Source organism: Hermetia illucens, chromosome 4 (genome assembly GCF_905115235.1).
Source record: "Hermetia illucens chromosome 4, iHerIll2.2.curated.20191125, whole genome shotgun sequence".
NCBI classification, from domain to species: domain Eukaryota; kingdom Metazoa; phylum Arthropoda; class Insecta; order Diptera; family Stratiomyidae; genus Hermetia; species Hermetia illucens.
In genome coordinates, this window is record NC_051852.1 from 18,999,515 (window position 1) to 19,018,142 (window position 18,628).

General features: G+C 44.0%; 1 protein-coding gene across 1 annotated transcript; it reads left to right on the plus strand.

Moving 5' to 3' along the window:
- The first annotated feature begins 15,199 nt into the window (after positions 1-15,199).
- On the plus strand, positions 15,200-16,816 carry LOC119656310. The gene has a single exon (XM_038062758.1). The coding sequence runs from the start codon at positions 15,200-15,202 to the stop codon at positions 16,814-16,816; it is 1,617 nt and encodes a 538-aa protein (XP_037918686.1).
- Positions 16,817-18,628: the final 1,812 nt, after the last annotated feature.

An 18,628-nucleotide genomic window follows, 5' to 3' on the forward strand; every position in this document is an offset into this window, starting at 1 on the left:
AGATATTTGACGAGGACAGGGCGGCGGTGGAAAATTGTTGACACCCGAGAACCACAAATTAGCCTCTGAAACAACTTGGACGGCTGTAGAAAAACTAATAAAAATGATCCACAATATGCTGAGGAAAAAGGAGCTTCGCAAGAAAATGAATCTCTTCCCTTTCAAACCCCACGTTGAGCGCCATTTCTAAAATCTTTTTTTCCTTTAGGTTTCAAGGTCTACATCGACGTTTTTCAACTGGTAATATCCACGAATAAGACAAAGTACTGCTCCTGAATCCCAAAATCAGTAAGCCGCTGTTTCTATCATAACCATGCCTGCTGAAGATACCCCAATGGTGAATTAGGACGGTGTTCAAAATCCAACCGGAAAAGAAAGTGTTCAAAAAAATTGTGGCTCTTTGGTCAACCTCTAGCAAGGCTTAGGCATAAGTTTACACAGAAATCCATTAAGTTCTCGAAAGTAGAGCCATTCCTCGGAGACTGCACCTACCAGGAAGACACCAAAGTTGACTAAGATTTTAGGAAGCCAATTTGTACATATAGATGAAAATACTGAAGATAATTTGATGGTATCTATCGGTAAAATGAAGGTGGTAAACGTGTGACACTTATCCTTCGCCAGGACATTTTCAGCTCCAACCTTTCGCTACAGCACGAGTATGAGGATCACAACCGACTATTCTAGTCGCCGATTTTGAGTTGCATATCTATATTAAAGAAGATCATGACTACAGTGAGACCGAGTCGAATTTGGTGTCTCATTGGAAGGATTCCAATTGCGTTAAGAATTGGATTAACTCTTTATGCACCTTCAATAATTTGACGTAATTCATCTAAGTACATGCGTTATGCAACTGTCATGAAATCGTTTAAAGTACGGAATCGGACTCAATTCCACAACTGGGCAAAGCCCTTATAGTTATACATGTACTACACGCTTGTGGCTTTGTGAAATTGGTTCATGCATTAACGCAATCGCCGACTATAAAAGACAATGAACGGCGTCTTGCGGTAATGAAAACGAAGGTCTTGGACTAGTGCCATGACATGTGTTGCACCGATCGCAGAAAAATTGGAGGCGTCTGCGATTGTACGGTCACGCAATTCGGGCTAACGAGAATTCACTCGCTAAGATTGGTCTGAGCATCGAGGTCGACGGTAAGCGACCAGAAAGCTGGTCGAAACAACGGTGGCTTGATACGCTGGATGGGGATTTAAAAGTCTCGCGATTGCATCCAAATTAGGCATTTGATAGAACCAAATAGCGAAACCGATCACGGTGGGCCGACTCCACTTTGTGAACGGGACAAAGGCTGAAGGAAAGGAAGAAAGAAGAGGGGTAAAGGGTGGAAGAAGATTGTAGGTCCCCAAAAGAAAGTACACGGTGAAATAAAGCGACAAGCATGTTCAATAAGTTTTATGTATTTCAGGGCACGGAACAGGTTACATTGCTCCAGGAAAGAAAAAGCAAGGGAAGAAGGAGCAATATAAACGTCTTCAAAATCAATACCCCGTGGTAGGAATTCGGACTGGAGGTGATAACTCAGCATCGCCTTCGAGGCAAAAATAAATATGAGACTCCCGAAAACGACACAAAGGATCCCCAGAACAAACTCGAATGTACAAGCAGGGAAAAACGCACGAGCGGAAGTAAAGTTGAGCCAGGACTCAATGGTGATTGAGTGCAAGGAACTGGATGAGGTTACCATAAAAGCAGAGATGTATGAGGCCTCACAGACTCAATTCGGGCTGGATCCTTGAGTCCAATGTGATAACTCTACATAATGCATATGGTGGTACACAGGCGGCACAATAGCTCTGCCATTCGCAGCAGCGAAAAAAGCTATTGCTAATGACAAAGATCGCGTCGGCTGCGTCAGTCATCAACTCCAGGAACAGATTCCCCAAAGAGGTGTTTTAAATGCCTGGAACTTGGGCACATTTCGAAAATCTGTTCAAGCAAGTATGATTGGTCTAAGCGTGCCAAAAATATGGGAAAGAAGGGTATATTACCAAAGAGTGTACTGGGAGTCCCAGACGCTTGGTATGCAGAGAAACACAGGAGAGTAACATCGACTATATCACACCTAGATGTTTGGCATTCAAGAAAGCGGCATTTCGTAAATGAAATTCCCACAACTGAATATAAACCATCGCCTGTCAGTCCATGAACTGCTCTCCCAAAGTGTGTTTGAAAAAGAAAATGACGTAGCCATCGTATGCGAATATTACATAGTGGTGCTTTCGTATCAGATAGAATCGGTAAAGCAGCAACCTGGATCTGCGGAAAACTAGCAATCGAAAGCAAGAGCAAAAGATCAGAAGATGGATTCAGATGATCTAAGGTGGGTACCACTCACATATTCAGTTGCTATGCTTCGCCAAGCCTCGCGCTAGATGAATCCCAATTGATGAAGGAAACATTAGCTTCCGAAGCAAACCGCTATAACGCAATAATAATAGTTGGCGATTTTATCGCTTGGGCCGAAAATTTGGGTAGTCGCGAAAAAAACAAAGGAGGCTGCATATTGCTTGAAGCATTTTGATGTCTGAACGCCGCTTTGACAAATACTGGAGGTGTCAATACTTTTCGGAGGCGGGATATGGGAAACATTATCTAAGGGTCTCCTTTAGCATCAAAACATAAAAAGACTGCAGTAGGGGGTTGGACATCCAAGAAACTTGATAAGCAAATGCTCCTGCTATTGCAGGAGACGATGCCAATAGGAAACGCAAAAGGAAAAGTGACGCAGGTTGCTGAAAGCGTATGACCTATCTAGCACTTCAAGTGGTTATACCAGGAAGTCGAGTCCCAACCACGGGGAGATACCTATATGGCAGTCATGGCACCGATCAATGATAAACATTCAGCGCCGATCACGAACTCTAATTTGGTACGAGATATCGTTAGTAATCTTTTTCCACAAATGCCAAGTGAATCGACCCCCTGTTCAATGAGATCCTTATGAAATTCCGAGGTAACCAGGTCCTTGACGACGCAAAGAAGATTGGTGAAACTAAACAAAAAGCGATTTTACCGGAAAAGTGGAAGCAATAAAAGCCAAATTAGAATTTGGGCAATCCTTCGTATTGTAGGCCTACATGCCTATTAGACAGCATCGGAAAATTTTTCGAGGGGTCATCTGCAACAAGTTTGTACCGATCACCGAAGGGGAGGGGGTGGCCTCTTGGATAGGCAATTCGGATCCCAAAAGGCAAGACCTACAGGCAATGCGGTCAGTGACGAAAATTGCGGATGCAGCAATGGAGGCCAATAAATCCAGTGCGGTGGTTACTCTCGACTGGTGTAAAATCATATATACTTTAGTCAAATTGGGCACTCTCAAATATCTGGTGCGTATCGTCATAGAATTTCTCCCCGAGAGGCCACTGTATTATGATTTGGAGGATGCACCTAAGACACATCGGACAAGCTGTGGAGTTTCATAAGGATCGGCCCTCGGCTCTCTTCTGTGGATAATAATATACGATGAAATTTTGAGGGGACTGTTATCGTTGTTCGCAAATGATATTGTAGTGACTCCATGGCACAAAACATCAAGGACATCGAGATTTTAACAAAGGAGGCAATTTAGGAAATCAGATGCTGGGTAAAAGGCACTGGTCTGACGTTCCCAAAGGATAAATCAGAGGTAGTTTTAGTTTTAACCCAAGAAAGCACACATCGATGAGGATTAGAGTTGACGAACAAACCATGCACTCACAACCAGCGGCCAAATACTTGGGAGCCATGATTGACCAAAGATTAAATTTCAAGGCACGTCTTGAAAGCGTCCGGAGTTACAAAGTTATTGTAAAAAATGTTACACAGTTGCACAACCGATACAAAAAGGTGAATAGACCTCCGTTAGTGGCCGTCAAGACAGTAAAAAATTTGTTCACTCAAACATTTCTATGGTGCTTGAAAGATAGGGTTTTCCCTGCAAAGTTGAAGCAACAGAAGCTAATGCTCATTCTGACGTCAAATAAAGCTTTGGTTAATCCTTTGCCTTATAGTCCTATACGCCAAGTAAACTTTTCGAACAGGTCATCAACAATATAGTAGACTTACTTTGATAACAGAAAGGGAGGGTGGTTTTTTAAATAGGCAGAGTCAACAATAGAAGCCAATACGTCCTGTGCGGTAGCTGCTATCGATGTAAGACGCATTTAACTCTACGGAATGGTAGAAAATATTATAACAGTCGTTTTAGCCAAATTAGGCACTCCCAAATACCTGGTATTCATAGTGATAGAATTTCTCCGGGAAAGGCTAGTGTATTATGATTCGAACAATAGACCCAATACGAATCGAATTACCTATGAGGTTGCACAAGGTTCTGTCATCGGTCCTCTTCTGTGGACAATAATGTACGACGGAGTTTAGGCAACCAGAATACCCAAAAGGGAGACCGCTGTTGACTTCGCAGAGAACCTCGGAATAACTACCGTGGCACAAGATATTCAGAAGATGGATATTTGAAGAGCACAGGGCGGCGGTGGAAAACTGTTGACACCCGAGAACCACAAATCAGCCTCTGAAACAACTTGGACGGCTGTAGAAAAACTAATAAAAATTATCCACAATATTCTGAGGAAACAGGAGCACTGATCGCAGTTCATAGCTGACTGCGCCGAAATGGCAGTGCCGCGAGGTTTGCGAAGGAGACGGAGGTAGTTTTAGTGAGAAAAAGTCTCACATAACCGTATGGTAGGAGCCAAAGGTAGGTTTTGAACTTTTCCATTTTCTACTGACCAAAAAAAGGGCAGGCCACATATAGTGAACCGATTTTGATAAAATTTGGTTTTTCGCAAGACCTTTAAGCTGGGACTCTATAGGGGTTCTAGGGATTTTAATCTTTGCAACCCACAGATGAATACAATTATGCAAGTCTTCATGGTGTACCATAATTGAAAAACGAGGTAAAGTTGGGTGTACGGCAATGGCAAACTTGCCTCATAAGGTAAATAAGGAAGAATGTCTCGAATTATTAGTCTAAAAGTGGAATATAAGCCTAGCAGCTTGGACGGAATTCAGCAATTTATAAATGAAGTTTGAAGTCAAAATAAGCTATTTTTGAAGAATTTACGTTTTGTGAATCTCTTCGCTTTCATACCCCACATTGGGCGCCATTTCTAAAATCTTTTTTTCCTTTGGGTTTCAAGGCCTACATTGACATTTTGAAACTGGTAATATGCACGAATAAGGTAAAGAACTGCTCCTGAATCCTAAAATCAGTAAACGGCTGTCTCTATCATAAACATGCTTGCTGAAGATACGCCAATGGTGAATTAGGATGGTGTTCAAAATTCAACCGGTAAAGAAAGTATTCAAAAAAATTGTCGCTCTTCAGTCAACCTCCAGCAAGGCTTAGGCATAAATTTACACAGAAATCCATAGTTTCCGAAAGTAAAGCCATTCCTTGGAGAGTGCACCTTGCAGGAAGACACCAAAGTTGACTAAGATTTTAGGAAACCCGTTTATACATACACATATAGATTAGAATAATGATAATTTGATGATATCTATCGGTAAAATGAAGGGGGTAAAGGCGTGACAGTTATCCTTCACCAGGACATTTTCAGCTCCACCGTTTCGCTACAGCAGGAGTTTGAGGACCACAACCGACTATTGCAGTCGTCGATTCTAAGTTGCATATTTAGATTAAAAAGGATCAGGACTACAGCGAGACCGAGTAGAATTTGGTGTCCCATTGGAAGGATACCACTCTCGCTGGGAATTGGATTAACTTTTTATGGACTTTGAATAATTTGACGTAATTAATCTAAGTACATGCATTATTGCAACTGACATGCAATCGTTTGAATTACTGAATCGGACTCAATTCAGAACTGGGTAAAGCCCCCTAGTCACACATGTAGTACATACTTGTGACTTTACATGCTGGGGTGAGTTAAAGTGCATGCCAAGTCCGAGCTAATTTTAGAACTGCATAGTAATCAGTCGAGCGGTTGAATCTCATAATCGACTAATCCACTACTCACTATTCATTTTCCGCGAGTATGAGGGCAATGCAAGTCAGGAATATCTGGTCAGGTTCGAGTGCAAGAATGAGTTTCTCAGGTAGCCTAGGTTGTGGACGCAAAGGTAACCTGATCCCCGCACACGAGCCGTTCTCCTTGTGACTCTTTTCATGGTTCTGTTGCGCTTCGTGTGTTTTATTTTTACTACTTCTGTTTTGCTCGGGTCGTTTAACGTTTGCGTTTTTCGCCGCATCTTCTCCATGCAGCGGACTCGTCGAGCGGGCAAGTTTCCCTGGTAGCTGCTCGTGAAATAGTACCCCTCGTCGAAATGCTGATTTCGTCGTTCTTGCAATTTTTTTTTTTTGCACGTACCGCCGGAAAGTGATTTTCTTTTCATTCTTATTTTCCCCTCAACATTTAAAAATCGCGATTTCACAGTGCCAGTGGAATTTTCCATTCGCAACTGTGCAGCTGCAGTGTTGTTGTAGCTTCTGGCGTCCAACACGTAAGCCAGCAAAGAGCGTACATGATTTGCGTCCCTAATGAAATACGCCCGTTGGCATGCACTAGCTCAATAGTTAGCGTCTTTGAAGGGCGGGAAAAATGACTTCATTGCATACGTACTATGATAAGATTGCTAGTGAATAGGAGTGGATTAAGAGGCGAAAACCACATGTAGATTACACGCTCATTCTAATGCACTCTACAGTCTCACTTGCAGATGCATCCACATTGCATATGGGCAAGTGCATTCTGCAACTGCATTACTAATCGAATACCTCCTAGGGGATAGGGATTTCCAACATACTTAGAAATCTACTCATCTATAATAGTTACTGCATTTCGAATGCATGCATAATTAAGGATAGGGATCGGTGAGCCACGATAAATTTCAGGGTTTTAAAAAGAAAGAGGCCAAAGACTGGAACCTCCGTTTGGGCGTGAGCAAACCCCAAATTATTATGAAATTCTATATATGCATCCAAAATAATGCAGCGCAATTATGTTAAAAATTATCTGACGCAATCCATGTCAAAGGGCAGTATAGGTTCCAGGGCGAAAATGCGGATTGACAACTACAATGGAGCATAATACCTGGGTAACGCCTGTTAAACCAACACCAGTACCTCTACTACCAAACTCTATTTCCACCTTGAGCTGCAAATGGGCAAGGATGAAGGTGAGTCTCTTGCCACGAAAACAAGTCGGAAAACCGGAAGCTGGAGGCTTCAGGTATAAAAGGTTTTGCGTACTTCCTTCCTTGTTAGTAATAGTGCGATTTCCACCAAACTTGGTAGGATCATGCTCTATGTTATTCTCTACCATGCTGCAAATATAGAGCATATTGTTAGGATGCTAGGATGAACTTCATGAAGATTTTGCAGCCAATTACTAACAAATATAGTAATATACTATTATTAACTTTGTTTGATGGGATGTCGGTATGGAAGGTTTTTCAGAGGCTAGGCACCATATAGTTGCAGCCCCCGGATTTTTCTTTTCAGATTTTTCGGTTGGGTAGTTTTTGAGAATGGGTTCGTTAAAAAAAAAATGATCAGTTTCAACCCCCCGTACTCCCACCTTTCAAACAAATGTCAAAAATAAGACCGGCATAGAAAAGTACTAACCGAGACCTTTAATTTGATACCTCACATGACTATATTTGATGACAAAAATGTACAACCCCCTTTTGTATGTATGGGGACTTCCCCCCCCCCCCCCCCCTTAAATTCGACGTAAAAGGATGTAACTTACTATATGCATGAACGTTCACAGTTCCCACCTTCCTACCAAATTTTGTGTCAGTCGCTACAACGGTCTCCTAGAAAAATGCGTGTGACGGACAGACAGGCAGTTCTGTGAGGAGTTGCCAGATCTCTTATCAGGTGCGATCCCATCTGGCGTGGTGTGTCCATGCACTTTTATTTTCTGACTGCGCATGAGCTAGTGTTTGCTCATCACTGGTGCGTGGACCAAAATAGACGAATTCAGAAGGAGTAAAGTTACGGTGCAGGGGCTCGGAACCTCAGTACCGGTGGCTTTTGGAAGTGAGCAAGCGGGCTTCCGGCCGTCGGCATCCCTCGACCGAAGTGCCCCGGTGGTGGACAACTTGGGCACCGTGACATCTAATGCTACAAGTGTTTCAGATTTGGAGAAGAAGGTGTTCAAACGAAGCACAACTCTGCTCAGAACACCAATTGCAAAGCCAAAGAATGATGGGCCAAAAGGAGATAGCTGACCAAAAAACGCGATTTCGACGCCCATCGGATCTGGTCAAGAGGTACTCCAGCAGCAGCAAATAGATCCATTCAGGAGGAGCTCATCAATTTTACGATCTCCTCCAATATCAAAGCCGGCAAAAGAAAAAGCTCATGGGAGTTTAGCAATTGAAAAAGTTGAAGGAGCCACTAAAAGGAGTAATCTGACCAAGGTTCACCGATAACAGAATCCTGATCCAGAAGAACTACCTTTTAGGCAGCTTGGAACTAAAATAGTTGAGCTGTCCGAATTCATTAAGGTGTGAGCACAACGCGCACCAAGCCATTAAGAACATGGTCAGAGCCATCAGGGTGCTTTACAATAGGTCGCAGGAAGAAGAAAGAAATTCTAAGGAAAAGCCGGACATCCCAACCCCAACAGGGTCACAGGCAACCCAAGTGACACCAAAGCACGAGGTCATCGACCTTCGACCAAGTAAGCGAGTGCGAGGCAAAGAGGGGGAAGCTTTGAGGAATCAACAGGCCCCAAAAAGGAAAAAAGGGTCTCGTTCAGTCCCACAAACGGAACTAAAAGTTCAGAAAGGCCCAAAGTGCCTAAAGTAGGAATGCCAGCTAGCGAAGCGAAATTGAAGAAAATTAAGAACGATGGTTGGGCTAAGCTCGTGAACAAAAAAAAATAAGAAAGTAAAGGTGCGAGTTCGCGTGGAGGCAATTGTAATCTCCAGCAGAGGACATTTAACATATGCGGAGATACTGAAGAAAGTGAAATCTGACCTCGACTTAAAAGACCTAGGCGGAAATGTCAGCAAAATCCGGAGGACCCCCAGAAAGGGGATCTCATGTGTTGCTGAAAAAATCTAGCGTGGGAAAAACTGACAGCTTTCGTAACCAAGTTATAAACTCGCTTGGGGAGAATGTCGCGGTTCGTTTCCAAAAATATGAAATCTATATACAGTGATCTCGATGAAGTAACATCCAGAGAAGAGATCTGCACTGCACAGCAACAATTCAAGTTGGTGAGCAAATCTATCATGAGCCTAAGAAAAGCTCACACACAATGCGACTGTCAGTGGAGTCAGCGCAGAAGTTGTTGGCCGTGGGGAAGTTTCGGATTGGATGGGTTGTTTGCCGACTAAGGAAAAACATCTTTTTAAAGAGGTGCTTCAAATGCCTAATGTTTGGATACTTCGCCAAGGCATCAACTAGCGGCCTTGATCGGTCCGATCGATGTCGAAGGTGTGGGGAGAAAGGATATATTGCCGAGGAGTGCAATAGAGACCCCAAATACATTTTGTGCGAAGCAAAGGAGGGACGGGATAACCGGCATATTGCCGGAAGGGAAAAATGAGGTTAATACGAAAAAACCTCAATCACTGCAGGGTCGCACAAGATTTGCTTGCGCAGACCACTTACGAATCCGCGATAGAAATTGTTATCATTAGTGAACCGTACAGAAATCTTTACGGTGGTGTATGGGTCACATGTGGAACGGCGATATGGTCCTGCGGTCGTCAAGCAATACAATATAGCATGTGTCAGGCGGCTAGTGGCTTTGTGTGGGCAAAAATAAGCGGTATATTCGTATATAGCTGTTACGCCCCATCGAGCCTAATACTGCCTAAGTTTGAAGAACCGTTAGACGATCTTGTTCACGACGCAAGGGGACGAGGTCCAAAGGTGATAGCCGGTGACTTCAATGCGTGGGCTATCGAGTGGGGCAGCAAAGAGGCTAATGCAAGGGTGCGGTACTTATTAGAAGCATTCGCCCAGTTGAATGTAGTTCTGGTCAACGAAGGCGCTTATCGGTTGGTTCAATTGTAGATCTGACTTTTGTCAGCCCTGAGTTAGCACGTGACATGTCCTGGCAATTAAGCGAGGACTTCACGTACAGCGAGCACCTGGCAATCACCTTTGAACTAAGGACAGAGCCACAGGGCAGCAAAGCCTTCCCACCCCGGAAGCCGAAATCCAAACAAACACCAGGATTTTCTGCAAAAGCGATGGATGAGCAAACATACATGGGGGTGTGGATAGATTTGCCTAGCAAAGCATGAGCCTCCACGGATAGAGCTCTCCATGTCACAAAGCAACTCTAAAGCATGTGACGCATCGATGCCTAGGAGATGCTCATTCCCCACTAGCAAATCCAATTATTGGTGGAATGGTGAACCTGCCAGACTTCGGCCAATTTGCCACAGAACAGACGAATGGCGACGAGGGCAATAGGTAGGATCGATCAAGGGCAAACCGAGCATGCCTATAGGGAAACTCCCAAGCACCTCAAGCTCGCTATCCAGTGGAGTCCACTGTTGCTGGACGTCGTGACTCGGCAATAAACCTCTAGACATTCTAGGTCAACCAATTTTTCAAATAAATTTTCTTTTATAAACTAGCAAAACGCTTTTTGAAAATATATTTTAGCAATTCGTAAGCGCCGCAAAGGGCTTAGCGTATTAACGACGTTTCCGAGGATGGCGTGAGACCGGATTTGCGATTTACGTAGGAAGATGCGCTGGGGCAAAATGAGAATCAGCTTACTCAAATAAAGCTGCTGACGAAAATAATCAGCGAACTTAAGAACGTGAAATCTATGCAATGAACTTCAACAAAAGTACTAGGTGCCTTCCCGCCACTGCCCGAGCCTTGTCAAGAAGCATCTTCATCATCCGGAGGAGCTCGCAAGTGAACCAAAGCAGAGACTCGAAACAAAAAAAAATCCGTCTTGAGGTCGTCGAGGAGAAGCAACCAGAAGACCCGTTCCACTTCATTTGTCCGCGGAAAAAGCCCAAAAAGCAACAGATGAATGCTTAAAGGGTAAGTACTCCCCAAGTGTCAAGAGTCCCTTTTTGCCTCTAGTGTCTTGAAGCTCATATAATATTAATGTCCCATAGCTACTGAAATCGCTAAAGGACATAGACTTAAAGGCCTTTCTAAAAAACAGGAGGGATCCAAGTGCCCCAAGGCTTTACTTCTTCCCCGCCTCATACATAGACACACATATCCCACACATATCCAGTCTGTCATCCAAGTGAGAGTGAACACTGAAGCCCCAACAAAGACCTTCGCAACAGCTTTAAGGGGGAAATAGATGTTGCAATAGTTATGATCAACTGAGGTCCCGCAGATAAAGACGTGGCAAAACCGCCTAGAGAGCGCCAACATTGATACGGTCACAAACATTCTTGGCCCCAGCCCCAAAATGTCGGAACAATTGCTTTGACGATGAATGTAACTTATCAATGGAACGAAAGAATGCTGTTATCGGGCAATGCTGTAGCCTTGAAGAACGCGGACACGCTCAGAACCTATTATAAACTTCGCCGAGTGGAGAAGGTACTTCACTGACAGAAAAAGGAAGCCTTGGAGAACCAACAAGTCTGTGAATTTGAAAAGTATCAACAAGTCAGCAGGATGAAGATACCCATCATGCGGAAACAAAGATGGAAATCTGATTTCCAACTGTATAGGCATCTTGGTATGGGTATCTTACGTGAATCGAGTTCTCGCCGAGCCAGTAACCAATTTGATGACATCAGTGATTGGTGTCCGGATATCTGAGTGATTAGAGCACAAGGCTCTCATACGGAAGGTCGCGGTTAAAATCCCACTAGTGGCAGTGGGTCATGTTCTCACCGCCGTTTCCAGAATTCGTTTCCATTTGGAGTTTGTGTGAGGCATGTCCCTTTCAAGTGCCCTGGCATTGAAATCACCCCTGACCAAGATCCGCCCATCTATGCCTAAGATAGCGTCCTCCAAAGCATCAAGCCTTCGTGTCCGCCTTAATTTTAGACAGAGGTTTTTCTGATGTCGCGACGTGTTGCCTCTTGTTACCCTTCGCCTTCTTCTCCTGAGTCCTGGAGAGTACTTGAGTAAAGTCTCCTTCAGATGTCCCTTCCTGGGCGCTGGAGCTAGCGGCGCATTTTCGTGCTGCAAATAAACGCAGCCAGCTCACTCTCCACTTTCACAATCATCTCTCACGGACGGATCAGCACTGCGCGGGGCAACGCGGTCTACTAATACCGGTTCAATGCACACTACCCGGTCAGGGTCCCGAAGGGGCTATCTTCTGATATACGCCCCAACTGCCACCTTGGCAGAGCTAGGCTCACATCACCCCATCGCCGTCGTCCTTGTCGGCCTCCGTATGCGGTCCTAAACCCTTTGATTGCGGAATCTTGCAAACAGAGTGGTCCGAATTGTTTTTCTAAGGTTTGCGGATATCCTCCTTGGTCGTGATTTCATCATTATTTTTATATTGTATCACAATTTCTGGCCGATATTTGCATCTTTTATTCTACGGACTTTTCCACTTTGCCGAGGAAATTTTCAGCAGTTTTGTCCGGAGACTTCTTCAGCTCCAGAATCAAATCTCCTTTTTGGGAGTGTTTGATTTGGCTGACGCTAGCTTCAAGGTCCATCAGCTCAGGATCAAATTGGACCTTCTTGAGGATATCGCATATGGTATATCACCTATCTTGGATATGATTATCAATTCGGCCGGTGACACCCTTTTACGTGCCGCACTTTTTTTTCCGCTGTGCTTCCTTGCTACCTTTTTGGGGCTTTACCTCCCTTGGGTTGATTGAAGCCAGCGCCGCTGTTTCTACAATTTTGGTCACTTTAGTTGCTTTCGCCTTTGCCGGTGAGAGACCTTTTCACCTTTTCGCGTCCTATGGGGGCTCGAAAGAATCGTTCGCACCCTCCGTACTCCTCTTCCCAAACTTGTCGCCCTTTAGATTCTGAAGGGGCGTCGCTTGTGTTACCTGTGGGGCGCTTCCTTTCTGCGAGGTATTTTTTTGTCTTTGACAGTAATGTACAGTACACGAAAGGCTCTGACCATGTTTTTAATGGCCCGGTGCACATTTTGTTTGTCCTTTATAAATTCGAATAACTCAATTATTTTTCCTCCGCATAAGGCAAATGATGATGGACGCACACTTCCAAATGCGTACAAGTGCATATTCCTACGCATCCGCTGAGCATTCCCTTATCCGCACGAAGGGCGCGCCTGTGGTGAGATCTGGCAACTTACGTACATTGGTCTCTCTGCGTTGCTATATGGGAGTAGCACATTGCAAATAACTCCTACTGTCACCCGAGCGCTCGAGGCCTTCATGAACACTGGTCTGCGACGTATCATCGGGGTAAGCTGGCCTGATACTATTTCAAACGAACAACTTAGTCCGCGCACAGGTCTGCCACACGCAGACTGACTAGAAAGAAGAAGGAAGTGGCAATGGGAAGGTCGTCTTTTAAGTCGTCTACCTAGGCGGCTGATGAGCGTGTCGCCTCAAAGGCACTTGGCGCAGAACGGTAGAGAAGGAGTGCTAGCGTCTTAGGAAATCATGGGGGAATTGAAGCGCATTTCAACAAACCGTATATATTTCATACTTAATGCGCTGAGCTTCTGGGTTTCGAGCTTTGAGAAACCAATTCCTGGTCGAATTCCCAGTCTAGGAGAACTTGAATACCAGCAAGCGTTCCACAAATTTCTACTGCGATTCCAAAGTCCTTTTTCCCTTTTGGGACTTTGGGTCATTTCTAGCGTATCTATTAGGCTAACTAAGCTCCTTTGAGGAGTACGATCCTCTTTAAGTCCACTCAACTACTGGGCTCTGCTGACGATATCGACATCATGGGAAAAATGACCCGAGACATACAAACTGCCTTCACTTAGATCGAGCAGGCGACGTGAGATTTTGGGCTGCACATTAATGAAGGCTGGACGAAGTACATGGTAGCAACGTCAGCAACGAAAAACAACCAACCAACAACATCAAGCCGCACTGGTCAAACGGGAAGAATGAAGATAGGAGACTGCAACTTTGGGACCATTGAAAATTTCTCCTATCTAGGGTTGAAAATCACAACCGATAACAGCTAGGACGATGAAATCCGCGCACGGTTGTTGGCAGCCAACAGAACCTATTTGATCCTACAAAAACTGTTCCGCTCGAAACGTCTCACCATAGGGTCAACGCTCTTACTGTACAAGACAATGATCTTGCCAGTCCTCATGTGTTCCTTGGAGACTTGGGTGAATTGCGAACTATTGGCCGCGTTCGAGAGAAGAATCCTCCGATGAATTTTTGGCCCCCTACATAAGGATGGACGATTCCGTCATTTTGTGGATAAAATCCGGCTCAATAGGTTACAGGGGGCGGTTCACTTAATCCGTATGGATGAGGATGATCCAGCTCGGAAAGTATATAAGGGCAATATCTACGGTATAAAAAGAAGACGGAGCAGACCCTGCCTTAGATGGAGCGATGACGTAGTTCAGGACGCCAGATAGCTTTTAGGGATATTGAGTTGGTGGACTTCGACGTAATACAGGGATGCCTGCAGTTCCTTACTAAGGCAGGCGTAGACCGTATACCGGTTGTTGCGCCGTTGATGATGATGATTAAGCTCCATTAAATTGATATATTCTGTTCTACCAATTACTGGTCTTTGCATAATCCCGAAGGATATACTTACGAGAAAGTAGTTGATTCTTAGACCTTGCAATTAGCACATGCTTTTGATGAAATTAGAACTACGGTGAAATAAATTACCCTTGGGGAATTCTTTACTACGTTTCAATTTCCATGTGGAGGCATTTCAATATCAATCCACCGGGTCATAAGGAAAATCACAACCAACAAAGGCTTTATTTCATTATATCAAAATCCATTTTTCCTATTCGAAAGTGGTGCACAATTAGGCCATATCAAGGCTTGGTGAAGTGGTTGATATCGACAGTAATCAAATTCCCTTTTTCCAAGTCATACACTAGTAAAACGGCGCTCCAAACGAAACGGTTTACGGAAAATGAAAATACCCAGAATTATCTTCGAAGTGCTTTTGATAGCTTCTCTGAGAGGAGTCGAAATTTTTGCGGTGCGATTCAAAGAAATCGTTCAAGAAATAACCAAAATTTAAGACTTCCAGACTATTTTGTGCTTTACCAGTGACACCGCAGGAGAGGAGCTGACGGAAGGTTTATGCGAGATGGAATCACATATGAAGACCATCCCCAAACTTATCTATAACAATAGATTTCAACATGTCAAGACTAAAAGCATCTTCAACGCGAATGTCCTGTCTATAGCTTTCATTTCGGATTCTAATAAAGAAAATATCCTTGAAGCCTTCAAGGCTACATTGGAGGGCAACTTGCTTGCAAAAGTAATCTTCTACTTTCTCCCGGAGGTGATCCCTAATATCAACTTGAAAAACTTCAGTGACTGGCTGTGGGAAGAAAGAATCCTTTACAGTTTGATGGTTGCAGATGACCGTGTGTTCACGTATAATCCATATCCTGAAGTTAGGCTTGTGGAAGTTACTTCAATAGGGTCGCTTGAATCAGTGTTCACCGCCAAACTAGCTAATTTTCATGGAACTGCGATAAGAGTCGTACGATCGATCGAACTATCACGACATATTGAATATGTTGATCGGGATGGGAACATCCAATTTGGAGGGCGCTTTATGAAAACCATCCTCGCATTTATCAAAAAACACAATGGAACGTTTGTCGAGCAAAAAGCGAAAGAGGATATGAGTGACGTCGAAGAGTTGTTTAAAAACAGGAAAATCGATTTTATTTCAATGACAGTAATGATGAAGGGGTTAACGCCATCATATCCCATATCCACTATCACACCATGTGTTCTGGTACCTTATCAGAAGGAACTTCCAAGGGTATTTTATCTGATGCTACCCTTTCAGATGTCTGCTTGGATTTTAGTTGGCATTGGAGTCATATTTATTCTTTTCGTAATCGCAGCAACCGAGCTTCTCTACGGAAGAAGCCCTGCCTCTATTTGCCAGGAAGTTCCTTTCCAGGTCTGGCGGATACTCACTCTACAGATACACTTTCGAGACGAGCTGGGAACAAATCACAGAAGGATGTTTATCAATTTTTTGGCCACCATTCAGTTTATGTTACTTTTGAGCCTTTATCAAAGTGGATTGAGTAGTTTTTATACTAAATCGATATCAACTAGACAAATCGATACCCCCGAGGACCTAGTCAAGACTTCATATAAGATTGTGTCACCACCTGTCCCACTGAAGTTCCTTCGAGAGCTTCAATTATTACCTAAGAGCGTTCTGGAACGCTTCATTGGAGACGACACTTTGGTAAATGCAAATTTAAAACAAATGAACCCTAAATTTGGGTATCTACCACCATCTGAATTTAAGGATTTTTTGAAAGAATTGGAAGAGCGGCCTTCAACCAAGATTTTCCATCTGACCAAAATCTGCACGCCTGGTATGTTGCTGAGTATCGCAACTCAAAAGGATTCACCATTCAAGGACATTTTCGATGATACTATCTTTCGCCTTATTGACACTGGGTTCATGCTAAAGTGGCACAAAGATACTATTTACGAACTGAAGCAAGTAGGCTTTCTGAGAATGGAGATAGCGGGCGAAAGCGTCCTGCGACCGTTGAAACTTAAGGAACTATATTTTGTATGGGTGATCTACGCAGTTGGTGTTGTATTGGGCGTTGTTGTTTTCTTTGTGGAAAAATTAGTGAAAGGCAAAATCTGCTGCCATAAATGTCAGCATACTGGAAAGTTTGGTGGACGTTCAGCCGGGAGTTTGGTTCAACCTTGAGGTCCGTTGAAGCCCCGTTTTAAGTCATCAGTTTTTGGCGCACCACACAAATTATATACAAAAAATTGAACTAGTTACGTTGAGCAATCTAACTAGCTTTTTTTTCACCAACCGCTGTTCAATTCACTGATGGCAGGAAGCACAAATAAATGACGGTTACAAATAGACATCTTTTCTTTTAATGTCGGAAACGAAACAATTATTATCCGAATCTTCTGCATTATTCTGCGATCATCTCTGAAAGATTGTAATCATCATCAACCGCGCAAAAACCGGTAGCCGGTCTAGACCTGCCTTAGTAAGGAACTCCAGACACCCCGGTTCACCAATTCGATATCCCTAAAACCTGTCTGCCGTTCTGACATACGCCATTGCTCCATCTCAGACAGGGCCTCCCCCGTCTTCTTTTTCTATCATAGATATCGCCCTTATATACTTTCCGGGCTGGATCATCCTCATCCATACGGATTAAGTGATCTGCCCACCGCAACCTGTTGTGCCGGATTTTATCCACAATCGGACAGTCGTGGTATCGCTCATAGATTTCGTCGTATGTAGGCTACGGAATCGTCCATCCTCATGTAGGGAGTCAAAAATTCTTCGGAGGATTCTTCTCTGGAACGCGGTCAAAAGTTCGCAATTCTTCTTGCTAAGCACCCAAGTCTCCAAGGAATACATGAGGACGAGGAAGATCATTGTCTTATACAGTAAGAGCTTTGACCCTATGGTCAACCCCTTGTTATCGGTTGTGGTTTTCGACCCTAGATAGGAGAAATTTTCAACGGTCTCAAAGTTGTAGTCTCCTATCTTCTTTGTTTTCGTTTGACCAGTGCCATTCGATGTTGTTTGTTCTTTTGGTTTTGGCGCTCACGTTGCCACCATATACTTCATCTTACCTTGATTAATTTGCAGCTCAAGATATTGCGCCGCCTGCTCGATCTGGAAGAAGGTAGACTGTACATCTCGGGTCGTTCTTCCCATGATGTCGACATCATCAGCTTAGGCCAGTAGTTGGGCGGACTTGAAGAGGATGGTGCCTGTCGCATTTACATCGGCATCGTGAATCACTTTCTCTAGGGCCAGGTTGTAGAGGACGGATGATAGGGCATCCCCTTGTCTTAGACCGTTGTTGATGTTGAATGGTCTCGAGAGTGATTCTGTTGCTTTTATCTGGCCCCGCACATTGATCAGGGTCAGCCTAGTCAGTCTTATCAACTTCGTCGGGATACCGACTTCTCTCATGGACGTGTACAGTTTTACCCTGGCTATGCTATCATAGGCGGCTTTAAAGTCGATGAAAGATGGTACAACTGAAGTCCATATTCCAACAGTTTTTCCATCGCTTGCCGCACGGAGAAAATCTGATCTGTTGCTGATTTGCCTGGAGTGAAGCCTCCTTGATATGGGCCAATGATGTTCTGGGCGTATGGGGCTATCCGACAGATAGAGGAGAATATCTTATCGATGATACTCAGCAACGTAATACCTCTTTAATTGCTGCACTGCGTGATATCCCCCTTTTTATGTATGAGATAGATAATGCCTCTTTGCCAGTCGTCAGGCATTGATTCGCTGTCCCATACCTTGAGCACAAGTTGATGAACCACTTGGTGTATTTGGTCGCCTCCATATTTAATCAATTCGGTTGTCATTCCATCGGCTCCTGGCGACTTATGATTTTTTAGCCGATGAATTGCACGGACTGTTTCTTCTATGCTTGGTGGTGGTAGCATTCGTCCGTCGCCTTTAGTTTACGGGACCTCCAACTCGCCGATATTTTGGTTGTTCAGTAGTTCATCAAAGTACTCAACC

Excerpts from the sequence above, each read along its gene's own strand:
- LOC119656310 (XM_038062758.1), top strand. The coding sequence starts at position 15,200 with ATGGAATCACATATGAAGACCATCCCCAAACTTATCTATAACAATAGA.